General features: G+C 42.0%; 3 protein-coding genes across 4 annotated transcripts; 1 reads left to right on the top strand and 2 right to left on the bottom strand.

The window, feature by feature from the left end:
- Positions 1-7006: 7006 nt before the first annotated feature.
- Positions 7007-9077, bottom strand: pigf (phosphatidylinositol glycan anchor biosynthesis, class F). 2 transcript variants are annotated; one of them, XM_023993160.3, is made up of 6 exons: positions 8817-9077; positions 8093-8355; positions 7866-7957; positions 7636-7752; positions 7263-7371; positions 7007-7142 (listed from the first exon to the last, which is right to left on the bottom strand). In XM_023993160.3, the coding sequence occupies exons 2-6, from the start codon at positions 8318-8320 to the stop codon at positions 7029-7031; spliced, it is 660 nt and encodes a 219-aa protein (XP_023848928.1). In that variant the 5' UTR covers positions 8321-8355; positions 8817-9077; the 3' UTR covers positions 7007-7028. The 2 variants fall into 2 exon arrangements, with proteins under 2 accessions (XP_023848928.1, XP_023848929.1); XM_023993161.3 differs by having other exon boundaries at positions 8093-8350; positions 8817-8900.
- A 72-nt stretch (positions 9078-9149) lies between these two features.
- LOC111967796 (cysteine-rich PDZ-binding protein) lies at positions 9150-12538 on the top strand. The gene is made up of 5 exons (XM_023993163.3): positions 9150-9262; positions 9579-9644; positions 9840-9894; positions 9968-10089; positions 12261-12538. Exons 1-5 carry the CDS (start codon positions 9247-9249, stop codon positions 12323-12325), a joined length of 324 nt encoding a protein of 107 aa, XP_023848931.1. The 5' UTR covers positions 9150-9246; the 3' UTR covers positions 12326-12538.
- A 2986-nt stretch (positions 12539-15524) lies between these two features.
- gch2 (GTP cyclohydrolase 2) lies at positions 15525-23419 on the bottom strand. The gene is made up of 6 exons (XM_023993159.2): positions 22899-23419; positions 17929-18038; positions 17509-17564; positions 16543-16574; positions 16319-16403; positions 15525-16187 (listed from the first exon to the last, which is right to left on the bottom strand). Exons 1-6 carry the CDS (start codon positions 23194-23196, stop codon positions 16058-16060), a joined length of 711 nt encoding a protein of 236 aa, XP_023848927.1. The 5' UTR covers positions 23197-23419; the 3' UTR covers positions 15525-16057.
- Positions 23420-25201: the final 1782 nt, after the last annotated feature.

Raw genomic sequence — 25201 nt, 5'->3', positions numbered from 1 at the left:
TAGTTAAAGTGACTATACATATATGATAAACAGAGAGTAGCAGCAGCGTAAAAAGAGCGTTTGGGGGGTTGGGGGGGGGGGGGGGGCACACAATGCAAATAGTCCGGGTAGCCATTTGATTACCTGTTCAGGAGTCTATAGGCTGGGGGTAAAAACTGTTGAGAAGCCTTTTTGTCCTAGACTTGGCACTCCGGTACCGCTTGCCATGCAGTATTAGAGAGAACAGTCTATGACTGGGGTGGCTGGAGTCTTTGACAATTTTTGGGGCCTTCCTCTGACACCGCCTGGTGTAGAGGTCCTGGATGGCAGGCAGCTTAGCCCCTGTGATGTACTGGGCCGTACGCACTACCCTCTGTAGTGCCTTGTGGTCAGAGGCCGAGCAATTGCCGTACCAGTCAGTGATGCAACCAGTCAGGACGCTCTCGATGTTGCAGCTGTAGAACCTTTTGAGGATCTCAGGACCCATGCCAAATCTTTTTAGTTTCCTGAGGGGGAATAGGCTTTGTCATGCCCTCTTCACGACTGTCTTGGTGTGTTTGGACCATTTTAGTTTGTTGTTGATGTGGACACTGTGGAACTTAAAGCTCTCAACCTGCTCCACTACAGCCCCATCGATGAGAATGGGGGCGTGCTCGGTCCTCCTTTTCCTGTAGTCCACAATCATCCCCTTTGTCTTGGCTACGTTGAGGGATAGGTTGTTATTCTGGCACCACACGGCCAGGTCTTTGATCTCCTCCCTATAAGCTGTCTCATCGTTGTCTGTGATCAGGCCTACCACTGTTGTGTTGTCTGCAAACTTAATGATGGTGTTGGAGTCGTGCCTGGTCATGCAGTCGTGGGTGAACAGGGAGTACAGGAGGGGACTGAGCACGCACCCCTGTGGAGCTCCAGTGTTGTGGATCAGCGTGGCAGATGTGTTGCGGCTGTCAGGAAGTCCAGGATCCAGTTGCAGAGGGAGGTGTTTAGTCCCAGGATCCTTAGCTTAGTGATGAGCTTTGAGGGTACTATGGTGTTAAACGCTGAGCTCTAGTCAATGAATAGCATTCTCACATAAGTGTTCCTTTTGTCCAGGTGGGAAAGGGCAGTGTGGAGTGCAATAGAGATTGCATCATCTGTGGATCTGTTGGCGCGGTATGCAAATTGGAGTGGGTCTAGGGTTTCTGGGATAATGGTGTTGATGTGAGCCATTACCAACCTTTCAAAGCACTTCATGGCTACGGACGTGAGTGCTACGGGTCTGTAGTGATTTAGGCAGGTTGCCTTTGTGTTCTTGGGCACAGGGACTATGGTGGTCTGCTTGAAACATGTTGGTATTACAGACTCAATCAGGGACATGTTGAAAATGTCAGTGAAGACACCTGCCAGTTGGTCAGCACATGCCCGGAGCACACGTCCTGGTAATCCGTCTGGCCCCGCGGCCTTGTGTATGTTGACCTGTTTAAAGGTCTTACTCACGTCGGCTACGGAGAGCGTGATCACACAGTCATCCGGAACAGCATCAGTGTTGCTTGCCTCAAAGCGAGCATAGAAGTGATTTAGCTTGTCTGGTAGGCTCGTGTCACTGGGCAGCTCACAGCTGTGCTTCCCTTTGTAGTCTGTAATAGTTTGCAAGCCCTGCCACATAAGATGAGCGTCGGAGCCGGTGTAGTATGATTCAATCTTAGCCCTGTATTGACGCTTTGCCTGTTTGATGGTTCGTCGCAGGGCATAGCAGGATTTCTTGTAAGCTTCCGGGTTAGAGTCCCGCACCTTGAAAGCGGCAGCTCTACCCTTTAGCTCAGTGCGAATGTTGCCTGTAATCCACGGCTTCTGGTTGGAGTATGTACGTACAGTCACTGTGGGGATGACGTCCTCAATGCACTTATTGATAAAGCCAGTGACTGATGTGGTGTACTCCTCCATGCCATCGGAAGAATCCCGGAACATGTTCCAGTCAGTGTTAGCAAAATAGTCCTGTAGTTTAGCATCTGCTTCATCTGACCACTTTTTTATATACTGAGTCACTGGTGCTTCCTGCTTTAATTTTTGCTTGTAAGCAGGAATCAGGAGGATAGAGTTGTGGTCGGATTTACCAAATGGAGGGCGAGGGAGAGCTTTGTACGCGTCTCTGTGTGTGGAGTACAGGTGATCTAGAATTTTTTTCCCTCTGGTTGCACAGTTACCATGTTGATAGAAATTTGGTAGAACTGATTTAAGTTTCACTGCAATAAAGTCTCCGGCCACTAGGAGCGCCGCCTCTGGGTGAGTGGTTTCCTGTTTTCTTATTTCCTTATACAGCTGACTGAGTGCGGTCTTAGTGCCAGCATCTGTCTGTGGTGGTAAATTAACAGCCACGAAAAGTATAGCTGAAAACTCTCTAGGCAAGTAGTGTGGCCTGTAATTTATCACAATATACTCTACTTCAGACGAGCAAAATCTAGAGACTTCCTTAGATTTCGTGCACCAGGTGTTATTTACAAATATGCACAGACCGCCCCCCCTCGTCTTACCGGAGTGTGCTGTGCTATCTTGCCGGTGCAGCGTATATCCCGCTAGCTGAATATCCATGTCGTCATTCAGCCACGATTCCGTGAAATATAGGATATTACAATTTTTGATGTCCCGTTGGTAGGATATTCGTGATCGTACCTCGTCTAATTTATTGTCCAATGATTACACGTTGGCGAGTAGTATTGACGGTAACGGCAGCTTTCCCAGTTGCCTTCGCCGGGTCCTGACCAGGCATCTGGCTCTTTGTCCTCTGTACCTGCGTCACTTCCTCTTGCAAATACCGGGGATGTCTGTCCTATGGGGTGTTTGGAGAATGTCTTGTGCGTCGTCTTTGTTGTAGAAAAAATCTTTGTCTAATCCGAGGTGAGTGATCGCTGTCCTGATATCCAGAAGCTCTTTTCTGACGTAAGATATGGTTGCAGAAACATTATGTACAAAATAAGTCACAAATAACGTGAAAAAAAACACATAATAGCACAATTGGTTGGGCGCCTGTAAAACTGCTGGCGCCGGTGATGTAGAGGTTAACCTGTAGCCCCCAGTACTACACCTATTCCCCATGCGCTCTCATTTGTTGACTTCTGTAACCGTAAAAGCCTTGGTTTCATGCATGTTAACATCAGAAGCGTCCTCCCTAAGTTTGTTTTATTCACTGCTTTAGCACACTCCGCCAACCCTGATGTCCTAGCCATGTCTGAATCCTGGCTTAGGAAGGCCACCAAAAATTCTGAAATTTCCATCCCCAACTACAACATTTTCCATCAAGATAGAACTGCTAGAGAGGGCAGAGTTGCAATCTACTGCAGAGATAGGCTGCAGAGTTCTGTCATACTATCCAGGTCTGTGCCCAAACAGAGCTTCTACTTCTACTTTCCGTAAATAAGTCCCTCACTGTTCCCGCTTGTTATAGACCCCCCTCAGCCCACAGCTATGCCCTGGACACCATATGTGAATTGATTTCCCCCTATCTATCTTCAGAGTTCGTACTGTTAGGTGACCTAAACTGGGACATGCTTAACACCCCGGCCGTCCTACAATCTAAGCTAGATGCCCTCAATCTCACACAAATTATCAAGGAACCTACCAGGTACAACCCTAAATCCGTAAACATGGGCACCCTCATAGATATCATCTTGACCAACTTGCCCTCTACATACACCTCTGCTGTCTTCAACCAGGATCTCAGCGATCACTGCCTCATTGCCTGCGTCCGTAATGGGTCCGCGGTCAAACGACCACCACTCATCACTGTCAAACGCTCCCTAAAACACTTCAGTGAGCAGGTCTTTTTAATCGACCTGGCCCGGGTATCCTGGAAGGACATTGTCCTCATCCCGTCAGTAGAGGATGCCTGGTTGTTCTTTAAAAGTGCTTTCCTCACCATCTTAAATAAGCATGCACCATTCAAAAAATGTAGAACTAAGAACAGATATAGCCCTTGGTTCACTCCAGACTTGACTGCCTTTGACCAGCACAAAAACATCCTGTGGCGTTAGCATCGAATAGCCCGCGCGATATGCAACTTTTCAGAGAAGTCTGGAACCAATATACACAGTCAGTTAGGAAAGCAAAGGCTAGCTTTTTCAAACAGATATTTGCATCCTGTAGCACTAATTCCAAAAAGTTTTGGGACACTGTAAAGTCCATGGAGAATAAGAGCACCTCCTCCCAGCTGCCCACTGCACTGTGGCTAGGAAACACTGTCACCACCGATAAATCTATGATAATTGAGAATTTCAATAAGCATTTTTCTACGGCTGGCCATGCTTTCCACCTGGCTACACCTACCCCGGCCAACAGCTCTGCACCCCCCCAGCAACTTGCCGACTCACCCGAATCCATATAGCTGATGTTCTGAAAGAGCTGCAAAATCTGGATCCCTACAAATCAGCTGGGCTAGAAAATATGGACCCTCTCTTTCTAAAATTATCCGCCAAAATTGTTGCGACCCCTATTACTAGCCTGTTCAATCTCTCTTTCGTATCTTCTGAGATCCCTAAAGATTGTAAAGCTGCCACGGTCATCCTCCTCTTCAAAGGGGGAGACACTCTAGACCCAAACTGTTACAGACCTATATCCATCCTGCCCTGCCTTTCTAAAGTCTTCGAAAGCCAAGTTAACAAACAGATCACCGACCATTTCGAATCCCACCGTACCTTCTCCGCTATGCAATCTGGTTTCCGAGCTGGTCATGGGTGAACCTCAGCCACGCTCAAGGTCCTAAACGATATCATAACCGCCATCGATAAAAGACAGTACTGTGCAGCAGTCTTCATCGACCTGGCCAAGGCTTTCGACTCTGTCAATCACCTTATTCTTATCGGCAGACTCAATCAGTGTTGCCAACTTAGCGACTTTGTCGCTATATTTAGCGAGTATTCAGACTCCTCTACCGACACATTTTCAAAAAAGTGACTAGCGACAAATCTAGGGACTTTTTCTAGTGTTATTGGAGACTCTGACGTGAAAGCACGTATTGTTCTTACTCTTCTCAACGAGCAGCGGGTGCTGCCGTGGGCCCCAGTCCTCGTGCAGCAGTCCCTCCCAGGTTGCAGTCAGAGCAGATGTTCACCCCTCCGCGTCCAGACTGCAAATGAATCGCGCATGCGGGAAACCGCCGCTGGCTGATCCTGCCCTGGCTTACATAAAAAACTATTAACCTGAATTAGGGCCAGACTAGTTACCATAATTTTCTCACATTGCCATTGACAGTTTTTTCTATTGTCTCTTTTTGGTCCATTTAGATTGTTAATGTAGATTGTATACAACAATTTTTTTCAAATGTTATGGTTAAAAATGTTCATGTTTTACTGTGACTTGTTGTAGGCTCCTAAGTGGACCATAAGGTTAAAAACCAAACCAAATTAAGATAAAAAAGTTTTTTTTAATGACTACCTTGCCTGGTTCACCAACTACTTCTCAGATAGAGTTCAGTGTGTCAAATCGGAGGTCCTGTTTTCCAAACATTTTAAATTAGTAAATTGATTTTTGCGTTCTGAAGTTGCTACCCAAGCGGGCTGGTCATTAGTTAATTTCTTATGTTTTGACCAAGTCGTTAATTATAATAATTACATTCATTCAACGTTGCTATGCTAAACAAATCATAGAAGCACCTTTGGCAGCAATCTGTATCGGCAGAATTTCTCAAACTCTTAAGTTAGCTGGGGAGTGGTGGTGAACAGCAATCTTTCCACAGATTTTCAATGTGATTCAAGTCTGAGCTTTGGTTGGGCCATTCCATTTCCCAATGATGGAGAACACTGTGCTCTTGGAAACCTTCAACATTCTAGAATTGTGATGAGGCATATATCTGGGGAAGGGTATGAAACAATTTCTATCTCAGAAATCTACGGCCAGTTCCTTGGACTTCATGGTATAGTGGCAGTGTGTGTGTGTGTGTGTGTGTGAAATGCACAGCTGTGGCGGTACAGCTCTGTGGTTTCTGTCTGTAAAACCCCTATTAGAAGCCTATAGGGAAAAACAATCAGAGGAATAAAAAGAAACTAAGACTTTATTTGTCAAAAAAGAGGAAATCTGGAATATCTTTACATGGCAACATCATATTTTACAGGAAAGGGCCTGTCCACCAACAGCCCAATAAATATTCAGATACCAAAGGAATACAGCAGGATTACTACTGGGATAATTTAACAGCAGCCTGGAGTAGTGACATAACAAGCATGCACATATATGCAATACACACATACATACACAATACACACATACAATATCACTCCTCTTTCACCCCAATATACAATGCACATACATACAATACACATACACTACACATACATACACTACACATACATAGTACTTGGGAGAATGGATAGACGGTGCACTGTCCATCTCTCAGCACATCTAAAGTTAAATCTAGACTTGGTTTCCTCTATCGTAATCACTCCTCTTTCACCCCAGCTGCCAAACTAACCCTGATTCAGATGACCATCCTACCCATGCTAGATTACAGAGACCTAATTTATAGATAGACCGGTAAGGGTGCTCTCGAGCGGCTAGATGTTCTTTACCATTCGGCCAGTTCGTTTCAGTTCCCTGAAGCGAGCGACTGGAACGAGCTGCAACAAACACTCAAACTGGACAGTTTTATCTCAATCTCTTCATTCAAAAACTCAATCATGGACACTCTTACTGACAGTTGTGGCTGCTTTGTGTGATGTATTGTTGTCTCTACCTTCTTGACCTTTGTGCTGTTGACTGTGCCCAATGTTTGTACCATGTTTTGTGCTGCTACCATGTTGTGTTGCTACCATGTTGTGTTGTCATGTGTTGCTGCCTTGCTATGGTATTGTCTTAGGTCTCTCTTTATGTAGTGTTGTGTTTAGATTTATTATATTTGATTATTTATACTGTATTTTTTTATTATCCCAGGCCCCGTCCCCGCAGGAGGCCTTTTGCCTTTTGGTAGGCCGTCATTGTAAATAAGAACTTGTTCTTAACTGACTTGCCTAGTTAAATAAAAAATACAATACACATACTCTCACACCCACCCATCCACCCACACTCACTCCCTGTCCTGTCCATCACTTGCTCTTGTAGGTGAGGTTTTTCCGGTGCCAGTGTATCCAGGCGGGGGCGACGACTAGCCCAGTCAGGTAACCAATCACTCCACCCAGACTGCAGGACACAGGCCACACCTACAGGGAACAACGTTATGATATAAATATATTGTGTAGAACAAACACGGCTTGCTGATATACAAAGTAAGGAATCGTGTCAGCTCTACTCATGGCCTTTCTCTGTGTGTGTGATCTGACCTGCCAGGGTCGGTCCCAGTCCAAAGGGATAGGGAAGGCTCCCAGCCAGGCTCCCACAACACTGCAGCCGACCACCATCTGTAGAGAGGTGTCCCACACCGACATGGCCCTAAAACAAATCACACAAGTATACATATACACATTTTACACACAAAGCATTGACATTGTGAAGCTTGTGACGTAGTGGTAGACTGTCTCCCAGTGGACATACAGTACAGACATACTGTCTCTGTCAGAGAAAGAGAGAGAGAGAGAGAGAAGATAAAGAAGTAGTTGGAGAGAGCGTTTGACTAGAATGTGAGAGAGAATAAGAGAATACGGAAATGCGAGACTGAAAGAGAGAGACAGAGGTAGACGTAGATAGAGGTAGTACCCATGTCGGCTGAAGACTCTTATCCAGGCTTGCACGTTGGGCCCGAGGACACACACACACCTCAGAGTGGTTAGACTGGTCAACAACACCGCCAGAGAGAACGTCTCCAGCGCAGACCTAACACGCAAACACAGTGAAAGACTCAGAAACAAAGACTTCCAAAGACTTTCAACAAAATCTGACACACTCAATATTGGCAGGTGGAAACACACTGTCTTGACAACACTCACTCCAGTAGCGGTGCTCCATACAGGACCACTACAGTGTGGAAGAACAGACAGGAGAGGAGCAAGTAGAGACAGGAACGCACCAACCTAGACATCTGGAGGGGGGAGGAGAGAAAGAGATGATCACCTCATACCATTCAGTTCTCGTATAAAACTGATCATATCTTCATAGTGAGTATGCCTTGTAGGTGAGTGTGTGTTTCTGTTTCTTTAGGTGACTGTGTGTGTACCTTGTAGGTGATAGTGTGTTTCTTGGTAGGGGGGCTGACCCCCAGCAGCCAGAACAGGGAGATGTTGACCACAGCGACAACCCCGGCAACAGAGTACTGCCACAGCAGGTGTGTTCCATACACAGAGAAACCCGGCACTAGCACCGCCGGCACCACTGTCGCCATAAACACCCCCGATGCCATGATGGCGTGGCTGGACGCCATATGTCTGATCTCCTCGTCCCACATGGTGCTGGAGAGAGGTCTGATCAGGACTACCTGTACTGAAATTGGAAATATGGTATGTTGCAGTTATTGAGAGGAAAAGCCGTAGCAGGGTTTGAACCAGCAACCCCAGTTACAGGGCGAGTGCACTACCACCTGACTGTGCTATAAAGGCATGGTTAGCAGACACAGACACTCAGGTAGTCTAACGCTTAAGCACTTTGGGCCAGTAACCGAAAGGTTGCTGGTTTAAATCATCGAGCCAACTAGGTGAAAATTATGTTGATGTACCCTTGAGCAAGGCACTTAACCCTAATTGCTTCTGTAAGTCGCTTTGGATAAGAGCGTCTGCTAAATGACTAAAATATACAAATATGCCAGACCAGGCTGGATGCATTGTTAATCATTATCATAATAGTCTGAAGCACTAAAACCCCTAGCAATAACCCATCAGCTATTTTTTTGTTGCACAAAACCAACTACTGCAGCTCCAGTCGGGTGGATAGTCTGAATAGCCTACCTTGAGACCCCTTCCTCGTACTGAGATATGACGTTGAGTCAAGTTTACGTTTTTTTGCTATCTAGCTAGCTACTGCCTTTGTAGCCTAGCTAGCTGTATCCTTCGACATAATACAGTAGTTTACTATTCTAAATTAGACAAGTTAACTATAGGCCTACGTAGCTGTTTTTCAATATTTCACATCGATAATGTCGTGGTCATTCATCAGACTCCCTTCCGTAAACATGAACCAGCGCAAGGTCAGACGCTTACATTGACTGACATATTTGGCAACCAATAACGGTTTACCACTCCTGCGAGACCAACCAATCAGGTTCTGAGGTCCCAGACGTTGAAAACGGAAACAGGAAGTTTATAACTGACTAGCTACACATTTAGGTCCAGTTTATTAGTGGTGTTAGCCAAAAGTATTGTACAAAACGAGGAAACTATGGTTTGCGACAATTGTAAGTAAGTTCTGGATAATTAGAAGTTATAAGAAGATAACTAACGTTAACTGGCTAGCTGTCTAATTTTGTTTATATCAGGTAACTGTTGTGTTGCAGAAGGCTTGTTTTGTTGTTTAGTCTAACGTTACCTAGTTAACATGCCCTATTATATATCACAGACACGAACGAGAAGTGTTTGTGTGAGTCCTGTAGCTAACAATGAATTCCTATCTCTCGTCTCTCCCCATCTCCTTTCAACATCTACTCCTATTTCTGAACTTTTCTTCCTCTCTTTCTTCACCCTGGGCCTCTATCGCTTCTCTTTCTATCTCAGGTGAGAAGAAGCTGGGCAGGGTGATAACTCCAGACACCTGGAAGGACGGAGCAAGGAACACCACAGGTAGATATAGGACTCGTATTATAGATACAGAATTGTGTATTGCACATAGTATCAAACTATTCAAAACTATGTATTCACAATAGTATACTGTATTATACTATATAGGATGAATATGTATGAACTTTCCAATTTGTACGTCGCTCTGGGTAAGAGCGTCTGCTAAATGACTTAAATGTAAATGTATTATGTTTTTAGAGAGTGGTGGGCGGAAGCTGAATGAGAACAAGGCTCTGACATCTAAGAAGGCTAGGTAAGACAGTTGTTGTTGATGTTGTATATGGTCAGATTATGGTTATGTTACGATAATATGATTCTGTCAACAGGTTTGATCCTTATGGGAAGCCAGGAAAATCAGGCAAGTCGTGCTTTGGCATCTGCCGAATCTGCAAGAGCTCTGTTCACCAATCAGGATCTCACTACTGCCAGGGCTGTGCCTACAAGAAAGGTACTATATCTGCCTACACACTAGTGATGCGCGGGTTGACTCATAACCTGCAGGCCCCAGGGTTATACGTGCGGGTCAAGCAGGTTTAAGTCGCTCTGGATAAGAGCGTCTGCTAAATGACTTAAATGTAAATGTTTTGGGTCATAAAATATGGGATGTATAGGGTGGGATGTATAAAGAGAAAACAATGCTTTAAAAATCCATAAATGTATGCTTCTTGTACAATTCATATCTATAGGCTATATTGAGGTTTTTATTCTAATTATATTTATCAGGCGTTAGGCCCTAAATTAGGCTTACACACTAACTGTACGCTTGCCAAATACACACCAACTGCCAAATGCTTTTGGGAACTTGGGCAGAAAAAATTTACGGCTATCCACTGAGGCAAAAAGGACAATGTCGGAGTTTAATTCAATAAGAGAAAAGCTGCAAAATGGAGAGTTGAAAATAAAGAGAAGGGAGGGCTGGAACAGTAGCCTAATGTTTGGGAAACATGTTGATTGTGAGGCGCTATACAAATTCGACAGGGACTTCAAATATGGCACATCAATATAACTGTACTGTTCAGATGGGTTAAATGGAATAGTAGTCCTAACTGAAATCTGGACACTGACTGTAGGTCTATAACCTCTCACATAGCCTAATATAATATTAACTCCTGCAGAATTATTATATATTTCTTACAGCATCTTGAGAGAATGAATGCGCGATTAGGGACCGCCTGTAAAGGTGCTATCTTTATCAGCATCGTAAAAGCTGATAAAATATGCATCCAAGCTGAACGGAAATCTTATCACAAACATGTTGGGTTGTTTTCACAGCTTTTAATTCTATTAAAACCAGTCAAACTGATGTCATTTGTCAATTTTACACACAAAATCATTACCGCTTTTGCATTTTCTCCCCGTTCCCTAAATGCCTTTGCTGCAGGAGAGAAGCAGAGATGAAAGAGAACGTTACCAATGTCAACTAGATGCATTAAAAATCAAACTAGATTGACGCATTCATTCTATCGATGTATGACATTTTCTGGTGAGCAAGGGTTTATTTAGTCTTCTAGGGCAACACGTAATTACAGATGAGAAGCTGCATGTATCTAAACAAGTTGACTAACAAATAGCCTACCAAAATGTAGGAAATTATAAGCAGAATCGTGCCTAATTTAAATTGGGCTGTAAAAAACAACAACCTGCACCCCCTGTCAAAAAATAGTTAGCGCATCTCTGACTGTACAGCGCATTTTCTATATTTGCGCATTAGGGTCGGGGGCGGACCTCAGATTTTCACTTTATCACATATAGTCGAGCGGTGTGGATGAACAAACAGCTGACCCGCGCATCACTACTACACACCCCATCTTTTCTGCCATTTTGGTTGCTCTTGTAGGTGAAAATTCATGACAATATTTGATTTTCCAGTATCTAGACTGTTTTCCCAGAAGTATTGAGAGAGAAAACATAGGATTAATTAATAGACGTGTAAGCAGAATAAAGGCTGAGCTCAGGTGAATGGACAGAGCTGGATAAACAAAGAGTTAACCATTGGACATATAAAAACAGAAAGGAAGCAGAATCCATGGGAGTCTACAGACTGGGTCAACATGGAGTTAATCACTAGATATGTAAAAACAGAACGGAGGCAGAAAATGTGTACCTTAATTAATATAGGCACCAAAAGCCATGTATCTGTAATAAGAACATATGTTTGTACTAATCAAGTATTATTAGAAAAGCACTTATTAGGAAAGTATATATGCAATAAATGTATTCTTTTTTTGTATTAACACTATGGCGCCGCCACCAATATAATATAATCTAAACTGAGCAGATGTGGGCTTTAACAAGCAATTATTGGAACAGGAAGATAATGGTGGCTCAAGGCCAAGGGGAGTTAATCATCTACATAGAGGGGAATGACCATGTGTGTTATTTTGAAGATGGAAACCTATAAAGCTTGAATGTAACAAGAAAATTAACTTGTTCCATGGAATTGCTCGGCTTCTGTTACTTTGTAATAAAGTCTATTTGAATTTACAAGTTCCGGTATCTGAGAAATATTTGATTCAATATTTCCACAACACTCTCTAAGAAGCAAATTGTCATTCAGTGAAGATGTAATAATGTTCACAATCTCCCTTCTCTCCCCCTTTTTCTCTCACTCTCACTTAGGGATCTGTGCCATGTGTGGGAAGAAGGTTCTGGACACCAAGAACTACAAGCAGACCTCCGTCTGATAGGCTTCTGACAGGCCACCAATATAACCAGAGAAAGAAGGGGAGTGAGAAAGAAAAGGAGGGGAAGGAAGGTGGGCATGAGAAATGACCACTTTATTGTGTAGCAGGCTTGCTTTGACCCCGTCTAAAACTCTCATAGCAGAGATACAGTCAAAGGGTTCTTACTCTTTCCAGCTCTATCTCGTGTGTGTGTGTGTGTGTGTGTGTGTGTGTTTCCCTCCCTATTGTACAGCTCCTATAACCCTCAGCTTTTAGCAGCAATAAGTGGCCAGTACTGTTCCACACACCAAATCCGAGACTACTTTTAGTTTTAATAGCTGGACTGATGGTTTCTCTCCGGTTGTGTCAAACCTGCTCTGATACAGGAGTTTCCTTTTATCAATTCATTGGGAATTATATCACGTGTCATGTTTTTGAGTGCATTAAAATATTAAATATGTAATGGCAATGAAATTATTATTCATTTGTTTTGTCTCAGACCAAAACATTCCAACAAATGTCTGTTTGGTGTACAGGGTCTTATTCAATAGGCTTGAACACAAGTCACGACCCTGTTCTCTGTGTCGCTCGGTCACCTGTACATGCTACAGTGATTGGTTTAGAAACTCTGACATCATCATGATGTGACACGGCATGCTGTAACTTCCTGTGTGACCCAGGGTCGGGTTAGATGCCGTGTTCATGTGCTAGTCGGAACTTGGAAACTCTGAAATGTTCGACTTGCTAACTGGTTGAACGTGGCACGTGTACAACTACAACCAGTTAGCAAGTCTGAAATGTCAGAGTTCTGACTAGCATGTGAACGCGGCAGGAGAACAGAGGTTGGCTGAGTCATTGCAGCTGCCCACTGACATTTAAAGGCACCGTCTCCCCTCAGGCTCTACCCCAGCAAACACACACCCAGCCCATTACACAGAAACAAAGAGCCACTCCATTGTGGTGATCTAGTTTAATTGAGAGAACACGACATAATGATGAGTCATGAAAACAAATGGCAACATAGACAGAGGAAAACATTGTTAGACACATACTAGGAAATATAGATATAGAACACGAGTTGGCTTATAAACTGTAGAGATGCTTTTGCTGACCAGTGCTGAAATATACATTTATTTTTTACAAATGTTAGTTACAAATATGTTCCTTTGTACCACATACAGATGAAACATTATGGAGTCTTAACAGGCTAATCTGCTGTTGGAAAAATTACTTTCGGTAAAAAGATCAGGGATGGGGCTGGATAAATCAAACCGCTCTAAAATGTATAGACCGAGCTATGTATGCAAGGACTGACCATCCACGATATCACAATTATAAAGTTCTTCAGGATTGGTGGGTCCCCTGCGGGACGGTTGAGCTAACGTAGGCTATTGCGATTAGCATGAGGTTGTAAGTAACAAGAAAATTTCCAAGGGCATAGACATATCTGATATTGGCAGAAAGCTTAAATTCTTGGTAATCTAACTGCACTGTCCAATTTACAGTAGCTATTATGGTGAAAGAATACCATGCTATTGTTTGAGGAGAGTGCACAGTTTTGAACATGAAAAGTTATTAATAAACAAATTAGGCACATTTGGGCAATCTTGACACAAAATTTTGAACAGAAATCAATGGTTCATTGGCTCAGTCTAAAACTTTGCACATACACTGCTGCCATCTACTGGCCAAAAAAAATCTAAATTGCACCTGGGCTGTAATATTACACTATGGCCTTTCGCTTGCATTTCAAAGATGATGGTACAAAAAAAAAAACTAGGTTTTTTTCTTTGTATTATCTTTTACCAGATCTAATGTGTTATATTCTCCTACATTCCTTTCACATTTCCACAAACTTCAAAGTGTTTTCTTTCAAATGGTACCAAGAATATGCATATCCTTGCTTCAGGGCCTGAGCTACAGGCAGTTAGATTTGGGTATGTCATTTTAGGCGAAAATTGAAAAAAAAGGGACCGATCCTTAAGAGGTTGTTTTGAGGCTATACAGTGTTTGTTTATATTTACAAACATTGGAGTAAAACAAGCATAGATGTTGGGTTCTGATTGGGTGTAACAGTTGAATTAAGCTCATTAGGCATATAAGTTATGTTCCTAAAGAATCAATGAGTATAAATAATTAATTTATAAGTCCAAAAATGTATGTAGTGACTGCAGATTGTCCCTTTAAAAAGGGACATTCCACCACTTTTCAACTTCAGTCATTATGTCTATAAATGAAAGGTTATCAAACCCAATCACAGGGTTGGTTAACTCTGGTGATTCCTTTGGCTTTTAGAGTTAGATAAATCAGCCTTTAATTTCCTTGCACCTTAAGTGTGGAATGATCTACATACGATCCACTTCAAACTTTGAATTGATACCTCTAGAGCATTTCAGATGGTTGTTCCGGAACCATTTTACTGAAGAATGTCTTTTTTATGATTGTGTTTTGCTTTTTGTGTATAATAACATGTATTTAATTGTGTAGTTTAATGTGTTTATTGTATTTTAATGTGTATTGTGCTGAACAGGGCTCATTTGGAAAAGAGATCTCGGTCTTAACCTTTCTTTTGACAGGAAGTCAATGTTAAGTAAAATAAAAAATACAAGTCTCCAGCACCATACATATGTGAAAACGTCTCGTTTCTACATTCTGTAGGTAAAATAAGAAGAGAGGTCCTAAAAAAGTGCAACTTGATGACAGTAACTAGGTTCCACCCAATCGGTGACAGATTTTCATGTGAATATTCAAAAATCTGCATATAAACAATATGCAAATTTTCCCACCAGAGATGTATTTCCATCAAATTGACTTGTTGCGGATAAAAGGCTGTGCATGATGACGTAGTGCACATAAAAATAACTTTTGCGGTTAAATATACAAGTAAAAAAAACCAAGTTAAATGGGTTTCCATTGCATTTTCAACTCTGCTGATGCTTTTGTCACAAAACTGATCGGTTATATCCGGTATGTGCCCACTCTGGTCTTGACAGCCAAGCACTGATCATCATATCACAAGAATAAGACTTGATATTTAATATAAAGGAGTGAATTTCATTACTTATTTTATCTGTAGCCTAATAAACTGCATGATTTCCTGAGTTGTAGTGGGAGTACCACACAACATATTGCGTGACTCCAAATTGACTTTCGATAAGATGGTTATAATATCAATATTTGTGCATAAAGGCATTTCCCACCGCAATTCCTCACATAACTATTTTTACAGCCACAAAAAGATCCCACCTTGTCTAGCGTATTTTGTTTAGTCGACATTTGGGAAGTTTACCGACAAATTTGCTATTTCCATCAGGTCTGTTGTGACATTTTTTTTATCCGACGTACTTTACTCACATAAAAAGGTTGAATGGAAACCTGGTTCATGAGTTGCATTTAAAAAGGTAAGAGGTAGGGCATTTTCCTGCTCCCAGTATCACCACAAATCTCAGTCTTAACTAGTCATATCTAGTGCTTATAACTAGTGTTTATATACACCTTTCTATACAGTAGAGATCATGTTTTAAGACGGTCAGGTTTTCTAGCTGAGGTGAGCTGAAGGCACCATAATTATAGCCGCTCACTCTGACAGAAATTCACACACACACACACACACACAGGTTTGAGAGCTTGCATTGCCTTGTGTCTATATAAGGCTTCTGTGAGGTGTGTGGAGTAGTCTTAGGAACTCTACCCTAGAACATGTGCTTTACAGGGTCAGGGCAGGGGTTAGAGGTCAGGGGTCCGAGGTGGTTGCTAAGCAGTCTTGGTGAGTCGTAGGAACTCTTCTCGAGTCTTTGGATCTTCTCTGAACACCCCCAACATGCAGCTGGTCACCGTTCGACTGTTCATCTTCTGAACCCCACGCATCACCATACACATGTGCCTGGAACACATTATATACAAGCCAACACAAGAATGCCCCGCTTTACTCTCATGATTAACATGTGATTTATAAGTCTGGAACTTCAAGCACCTAATAAACATTCAGAGTTGGTGAGAGTGTGTAGTACTCACGCTGCCTCTATAACCACAGCCACACCGGCTGGCTGTAGAGCTTCTGATATCGCCATGGCAATCTGCTTGGTCAGACGCTCCTGGACTAGGGAGGGGAACACGCACAGAATGTTGCATATTTCTTACAGTAATGTTTCAATGGTAGTATGTTTACGTATATGTCCTTTGAACTACAGTATACGTACTGTGTATGTATATTTGAGTAAGCCCTCTGCCATTCTTACCTTGGAGCCTCCGACTGTACATCTCAACAATCCTACAGACACACACAACAAACAAACAGTTACTTTCACAGCAAGAACATACACGCACCAGTGGAGGCTGGCAGAATGAGCTATAGGAGGACGTGCTCTGTGTAATGGCTGGGAGAAAGAAAAAAAACGTGGTTTCCATATGTTTGATCCCGTTTACATTTATTCTATTCCAGCCATTACACAGAGCTTGTTCTCCTATACCCCCTCCCACCAGCCTCCACTGACGCACACACACACACACACACAGAACAATAATATAATACAGTAGAAGACCATCAAACATATAGCTAATTAGTGATCAGGTTTGATAATGATTAATGTCTTAATAAATAGAGAGATGACCCGATACACAATCTGTCAATCATTCTATCAACCTGTCAATCATTCACTACCTGCCAAAACATTATCTGAAATTGTTAGGCAAGATCTGATCAATGTGCATGTTTGGAGTGAAATATACAAAAGGGTTGAAGGCCTATAAAGTATGAGGAGAGAAATAGAGACAGGGAGGGAGGACAAGGGAGAGACAGAGAGAGCCTGTGATAATAGAAGAATGATTCCCACTGGTCTGGAGGGATTTTCTCATGGTCTGGGAGCGGCTAGGTCTGGGTATTGTCTCTCTGTGTGTGTGTGTGTGTGTGTGTGTGTGTGTGTGTGTGTGTGTGTGTGTGTGTGTGTGTGTGTGTGTGTGTGTGTGTGTATGTATGTGTCTGGGGTGAGACAGGATATTAGCAGTAGGGCTTACAGTCTAAGCCTCCAGGTCAAAGAACTGAAATAACAGAAGAACTCAGCTACCCAGCACTAACACACACACACACTCGGGTAGCCCGACCATTCCCTGCCCCTGTCATGAGCCAACCAGCTTCTCCAATACACACACTACATATGGACTGTGTGTCAGTTGTGTGTGTGTGTGTGTTTGTACTGTACACTCACCTAGCCAGCTTGCTAAGCCCGACCACCTTCTTATTTGGCAGGTATCCGATATGTACCTGGGTCAATGCAACAGAGTAGAAATACAGGTCAGAGTTCAAACAAACAGAGCAGAGTTTCACATGTGACCTGCTCAACACACATACAGCATCTTCATACTGTTTGTAAACTCTACACACAACACCAGACTGGCATCAAAGCTACTGTGTGCTAAGCCAACTCACTGTGTGTGTGTGTGTGTGTGTGTACGCACACATGTGAGTGTGTGTTCCATTGCTCCCTATCCAGGACAAAGAACCCAATAACCCCCCCATACTCTCTTTCCAACAGAACACACACTCTCTCTCTCTACCATTCTTTGCTCTGCTATTCTCTGTCAGCCACTCCCCACCCCACTTTCTGTCTTTCGAGCCCCAGTCTTACCCTGCCAAAAAAGGGTACAAGGTGGTGTTCACAAAGAGAGAACATTTCAATGTCTTTTACTATCACTATCTCGTCATGGTCCTCGTCAAATATGGCATCATTCAGGATGTCTGTAGAGAGAGCGAGAAAGAGAGAAAGTTAATCAAATTGTTATAAAAGTCTATCAGTATTGTTCAACCTCTGGTCCAACAGGTGGTTGGAGGTGGGGAAAGACTTAGACCAGGGGTGTCTAAGAATCATAGTGAACGAAAATACTTATCAATGACATAACACCAACACACACACCACATTCTTAGATTACAGGTTAGAGTGGTGTTTGGAAAAAATTGTCAGATTATATAACCACACCACGCGCGGATAAAGACGACGCACGCGTGCTTGGCGAGCTCCTACAGCCAGGACCGACAAGCACGAGTCACCGGCTTTAGCGCTAACAGCAACATCTGTCTTTATGAGAATTGCAAAATGGGGTAATCGTGTTAACCCATAACTAAAAGTTGTGTTTCGATTAACCCACGCAACTGCCTGATAACGCCAGAGATAAATAACACATTAGGCATATAGCTGTTGAGTCCAATTAAATTATGTAATTTGGATCCAAAAATATATTGTTCAAGATTTGAGAGAAACATAAACACTGTAAAAAGTGGGATAGCACTTTCGTTCAGCTGAAGTGCTTTTTCTGATTGGTACCATCCAAAATTACGCTTTGGTTCATTAAACCTATTCTATTCAATTTGTCAGAAATCAAATAACGAATTTGACAGATCAATGTGATTTTTTAATGATATGAAAGCTTCTAAATTGCTTTCAACACCTCATACACATTTGCATTGCATGATGGTGGGTGCAATCTAGCGATGGCAGCCTATCAGAAGATTTGAAGGCGTGGCCTATTGTGGGCCTGGCTTTTGGTTTGTTATTTTAGTCCACCCGTGAGAGTAAATGTCATTCAAGGTAATGTGTTTTTTTTTTTTTTATTGACTACTTTATATGTTCACTACTAGCACTGATATCTGCCTAAGTACTGCCATCGCTCATTAATGAGGTGGTCACCATTTGGTTACGATATTGTAGCCAGTTAATGTGAATGTCTTATGTAAAGAAAGTGTTAATCTAAGGTAATATCTTGATTAACAGGAAATTGTTGAATTGCTTATTACCCAATTAAATACATTTGTATAGGTGATTCCAAAGCGAAAAATCAACTTGGTACAATATACAAAAAAATGGTTTGTATGTATATTTAAGTGATAATGCTCGAGAAACCGGTGTTTGGAGGAAATATTGGCACAGGTGTTGTCGAGGGCCAGGGCCAGCCAATCAATATATCTTCCAAACACCGACTTGAGGGCATTATCACTTTTATACAACGGGTTACCAACATATTCAAATAATTATTGACATATTTTAATTACTTTAAAAAATGTTTTATTTATTCATACTATTACATCCTTCCACAAGATATAGTCCCAAACCGGCTAGTCGTTCGTTCTGTCGATTCGGTTGCCTGTTTTTTTTTGTTCTACATCTATGGACGCGACCTAGTCGTTCGTTCTAAATGTTGCATTGCCATACTGGCTGGCAATGTTCTTATCCCTTGCTTGCTAGCCAGCCAACTATGGCTAACTTAGTCTCGTCAAACAGTGCAGCCAAAATTACAGAAAAGTAGCTGCATTTGCGTTTGTTTAAGCTGTTTTCTAGGGACATTTATTTGGATATATCCACAACAATAAGCTAATGATGCGCTATTTCGCCTGGCATAGAAAATGTGCTCTCTCGACCAGACATTGTTGTTCAGAGTAGACAAAAAACACAGCTCACACAGCTCACACAATCACTTCAAAGTGAAGCTGGAAAGACAGCAAACTAGCTGAGTTTCGCTTAGTTTTACCTGTTTTCTATTGACATTTCTTGGTGTGTGTATATATACAGTACCAGTCAAAATGTGGACATGCCTACTCATTCAAGGGTTTTTCTTTATTTTTACTTTTCTACATCGTAGAATAATAGTGAAGACATCAAAACTATGAAATAACACATATGGAATCACATAGTAACCAAAATAATTGTTAAACAAATCAAAATCTATTATAGATTCTTCTAAGTGGACCTTTGCCTTGATGACAGCTTTACACACTCTTGGCATTCTCTCAACCAGCTTCATGAGGTAGTCACCTGTAATGCATTTCAATTAACAGGTGTGCCTTGTTAAAAGTGAATTTGTGGAATTTCTCTCCTTCTTAATGCGTTTGAACCCTGCGTTCATTCTTTTTGTTCTGTATCCATGGACACGACCCAGTTGCTTGTTCTAAATATTGCATTACTATACTGGCTGGCAGCAATCTTATCCCTTGCTTGCTAGCTAGCCAATTACGGCTAATTTAGTCATGTCAAAAAATGCAGCCAGAATAGCTGCATTTGCACAAGCTATTTTCTAGAGACATTTATTTGGAAACGTCCATAACAATGAGCTAATGAGGCACGATTTCACCTGGCATAGAAAATGTGCTTTCTCATCAGGATACTGTTGTTCAGAGGAGCTAGCCAACAACACGATCACTTCAAACTGAAGCTGGAAAGACAGCAAACTAGCTGCACTTCCTTTTTTCAATTTACATTTCTATGTATATATATCCATAAAATTGATGCCAGGCGATTCATGATTTCGACTGGCTGAGAAACGATGCCTGCCTGTCTGTCTCCCCCCCGACACGTTCATTACTATGGGAATGCTGGAGATCACATTTTAATATTGAAACAATGTGGCAAATGTCGGAAAGACAGACAGCAATGTTTATACAAATCTCCGCTGTTGAAATCTAAATATTAGTCTAAAAGAAATGTGAGATCATTTCTAAATGTTTTTTTATAGCGGGTTGATGAGACAGTGGTTTGCTCAGTCAGAGTAAATAGGCAATGTGTGTTAACTTGCGGAATAGACACAGGCTGGAATGTGGTTTTAACCAATCAGCATTAGACCCACGGTTGTGTATATACAGTTGAAGTCAGAAGTTCACATACACCTTAGCCAAACACATTTAAACTCAGTTTCACAATTCCTGACATTCAAGCCAAGTAAACATTCCCTGTCTAAGGTCAGTTAGGATTACCACTTTATTTTAAGAATGTGAAATGTCAGAATAATAGTAGAGAGAATGATTTATTTCGGCTTTTATTTCTTTCATCACATCCCAGTGGGTCAGAAGTTTACATACACTCAATTAGTATTTGGTAGGATTGCCTTTAAATTGTTTAACTTGGGTCAAACGTTTCAGGTAGCCTTCCACAATAAGTTGGGTGAATTTTAGCCCATTCCTCCTGACAGAGCTGGTGTAACTGAGTCAGGTTTGTAGACCTGCTTGCTCACACACGCTTTTTCAGTTCTGCCCACACATTTTCTAAAGTATTGAGGTCAGGGCTTTGTGACGGCCACTCCAATACCTTGACATTGTTGTCCTTAAGCCATTTTGCCACAACCTTTTAAGTATGTTTGGGGTCATTGTCCATTTGGAAGACCCATTTGCGACCAAGCTTTAACTTCTTGACTGATGTCTTGAGATGTTGCTTCAATATATCAACATAATTTTCCTTGCTCATGATGCCATCTATTTTGTGAAGTGCACCAGTCCCTTCTGCAGCAAAGCACCCCCACAACATGATACTGCCACCCCCGTGCTTCATGGTTGGGATGGTGTTCTTCGGCTTGCAAGCACCCCCCTTTTCCCTCCAAACATAACGATGGTCATCATGGCCAAACAGTTTTATTTTAGTTTCATCAGACCATAGGACATTTCTCCAAAATGCAGTTGCAAACAATAGTATGGCTTTTTTTATGGCGGTTTTGGAGCAGTGGCTTCTTCCTTGCTGAGCTGCCTTTCAGGTTATGTCGATATAGGACTCGTTTTACAGTGGATATAGATACTTTTGTACCCGTTTCCTCCAGCATCTTCACATGGTCCTTTGCGGTTGTTCTGGGATTTATTTGCACTTTTCGCACCAAAGTACATTCATCTCTAGGAGACGGCTGCGTGGTCCCATGGTGTTTATACTTGCGTACTATTGTTTGTACAGATGAACGTTGCTCCCAAGGATAAACAAGACTTGTGGAGGTTTCCATTTTTTTCTGAGGTATTGGCTGATTTCTTTTGATTTTCCCATGATGTCAAGCAAAGAGGCACGGAGTTTGAAGGTAGGCCTTGAAATACCTCCACAGGTACACCTCCAATTGACTCAAATGATGTCAATTAGCCTATCAGAAGCTTCTGAAGCAATGACATAATTTTCGGGAATTTTCCAAGCTGTTTAAAGGCACAGTCAACTTAGTGTATGTAAACTTCTGACCCACTGGAATTGTATGTGAAATAATCTGTCTGTAAACAATTGTTGGACAAATGTATTGTGACATGCACAAAGTAGATGTCCTAACCGACTTGCCAAAACTATAGTTTGTTAACAAGAAATGTGTGGAGTGGTTGAAAAACTAGTTTTAATGACTCCAACGTAAGTGTATGTAAACTTCCGACTTCAACTGTATATATATATATATAAATAAAAAAGTTTGTATTTATTAGGTTTAACCAAAGGGGAAAAGTAAATTGAGTGTTTAAAGAAATAGGCAGCTGAACTATAGATTTGTTAATAATCAAATAACAGTTGGCCACGAATCATATATTTGGTTTCAACAAATGTTTTTTTATTTTTTTTATTTTACAATTTACAGTGTCGGAAGGAATGTGTTCCTAGCTCTCTATTCTCTCTCTATCCTACGTTTGGCACTCTCCTGCTGCTCATCTTTGATAAATGTATTATTATTTTGTTTCTGCATCAAAAACATGCTTTTGCATAGGCTTTTGAAATGGATGGCAAAAAACAGGGTACTGATATTCAAGTTCGATGTGCCCTTTTCTTTTAGCATATTTCCCCCCAACTATTAATCGACCAAATACCGAGTCCCCACCGGGTCTTACCGTACACGTCCTCGTGGTATCCCTTGGTAAGGAACTGCATTGCCTTGGCGGCTCTTAGAGGCGTCCTCAGGAGCCCCTGCCGGTCCGTGTCCTCACCGAGCCCCCGCAAGATGCTGCTGTACGCTGCTTCGAGTGCCGGTAACCGGGACTCATCCTCAGCATCTTTACCGGACGCCTCATGCTGTTTCCGCTGTTGTACCGTGGTCTTCTTGGTCTCGAGGCTCAGCTCACTGAAACCGTTATTATAGTAGAAATCTGTCACCAGCTGCTTCCCGGTCCCGGTAAAATGGCTGTTCATCGCCGCTGGTTTTTGGTATTCGATCTGACAGAGGGAGAAATAATATACAGCCTTTATAACTCAAGAAGTTGCTGATTTAAACGCTAGTTGTCGGTTTGTTGTCCGCCAAGCAGTCACCAGCAGCAGATTGTCCATGGCCCTGGCCTGCGCTCCGTTTATATACCAGACCTGCAGCAGCCGCGTGCGCACCGTGCCAAACCAAACCTCGCTCCCGGTTTCGTCACGCTAATGAAAAACATCGGGTGACGCCATCCTGCGCTCCAAGGGGCTAATTAGTTAGTATGAATTGTCACGACTAGAAAAGCTTGCTTGTCTGTTATGTTGTCATCAATTCTTTAACTGAATGTTTGATTGTTTGTAATATTTGATTGAATTAAAAAAGTATTGTCATGACTTGATCATCGGTCATTATCGATTATAGATAATAAGCCCATATTCGCAAGGAACTAGTATTAGTACAGAACGTTGGTTATGTAACTATATTATCCCAGAATGTCTGTTATTCCAGATGACGATTCGGATGGGATTCGTTTTTTCCAAACTGCCCCATGTAATTCTTAATTTTTTGTTGTTGTTGTTTATAGGCCATACCAAACAATCGTTGGTATAGATAGTGTCGCCATAATATTTGATTTGAGGAATTGTGATCATTAGGATATTTTAGCGATCCACAATAGAAGACGTCCTAAATGCCCCCTAGTCTTCAGATGTGAGCCTAACAGCGCACTTGATATGCATTTTTAGGCTATGGATGAGAAAGTGAACTTGTCATTTCCAAACGTTAGCTCAGTTGTATTACACTTTGCGATCTATTAACAGCAAGGTTGTAAAAAAAAAAGTTATATTACCAAAAAGGGATCTGCTATGGTTACAAGCCAAATAACCCTTATTTGACACTATATATAACCATTATTTTGTGTGTGTGTGTATAGTAGTTGCGCATCACAACTTATTTATAATTATCTATACAAAATATAATTGGTTTGACTTGATTACCTGGGGCAATGGACATTCACAACCCGGCTCGTGGGAAGTGACAAAGAGCTCTGATAGGACTAGGGCATAAATAATAATATAATAATAATCAATAATTTTGCTCTTTATTTCACCATCTTACATATAAAACCTTATTTATTCATCGAAAATTGTGAATAATTCACCACAGGTTAATGAGAAGGGTGTGCTTGAAAGGATGCACATAACTCTGCAATGTTAGGTTGTATTGGAGAGTCTCAGTCTTAAAAAAAAATTCCACACGTGGTTGCAAAGGGCATCAGTGTCTTAACAGCAAGATTTGCCAAGGCAGGATACTCTGAGCGCAGCCCAATCCAGAAATCTGGCAGTGGTTTCTGACTAAATTCAATTTTCACAGATCCGCTTGTTCAGATATTGGTAAGTGGACTGGAGGCAAGGCATGAAAGGGATAAGGAATCCAGTTGTTTGTGTCATCCATTTCGGGAAAAGTACCTGCGTAATTGTGCACCCAACTCACTCAGGTGCTTTGCTATATAACATTTCACATTGTCCGTAAGATTGAGTTCATTTGCACACCAAAAAATTATACGATGATGGAAAGACCTGTGTGTTGTCCTTGTTAATGCAGACAGAGAGGAGCTCCAACTTCTTAATCATAAAATATAGTTGCGGAGATGTGATCCTAGATTCAGATCATTCAGGCAAGAAATAAAATCACCCAGATAGGCCAGTCATGTGAGAAACTCACCATCATGCCAGCGTCAGACAAGTGAAAATTATCGTCAGTAAAGAATACTTTAAGCTCATCTCTCAATTCAAAAAAGGTGTCAATATTTTGCCACTTGATAAACAGCTTACTTCTTCTGAATGTTGTGAAAGCATTACATGGTCGCTGCCCATATCATTGCATAGTGCAGAAAATACACGAGAGTTCAGGGGCCTTGCTTTAACAAAGTTCACCATTTTCACTGTAGTGTTCAAAACGTCTTTCAAGCTGTCAGACATTCCCTTGGCAGCAAGAGTCTCTCGG

Source organism: Salvelinus sp. IW2-2015, linkage group LG8, assembly GCF_002910315.2.
Source record: "Salvelinus sp. IW2-2015 linkage group LG8, ASM291031v2, whole genome shotgun sequence".
Taxonomy (NCBI): domain Eukaryota; kingdom Metazoa; phylum Chordata; class Actinopteri; order Salmoniformes; family Salmonidae; genus Salvelinus; species Salvelinus sp. IW2-2015.
The sequence above is the reverse complement of the archived record's forward strand: the minus strand, read 5'-3'. Positions and strand labels throughout refer to the sequence as shown.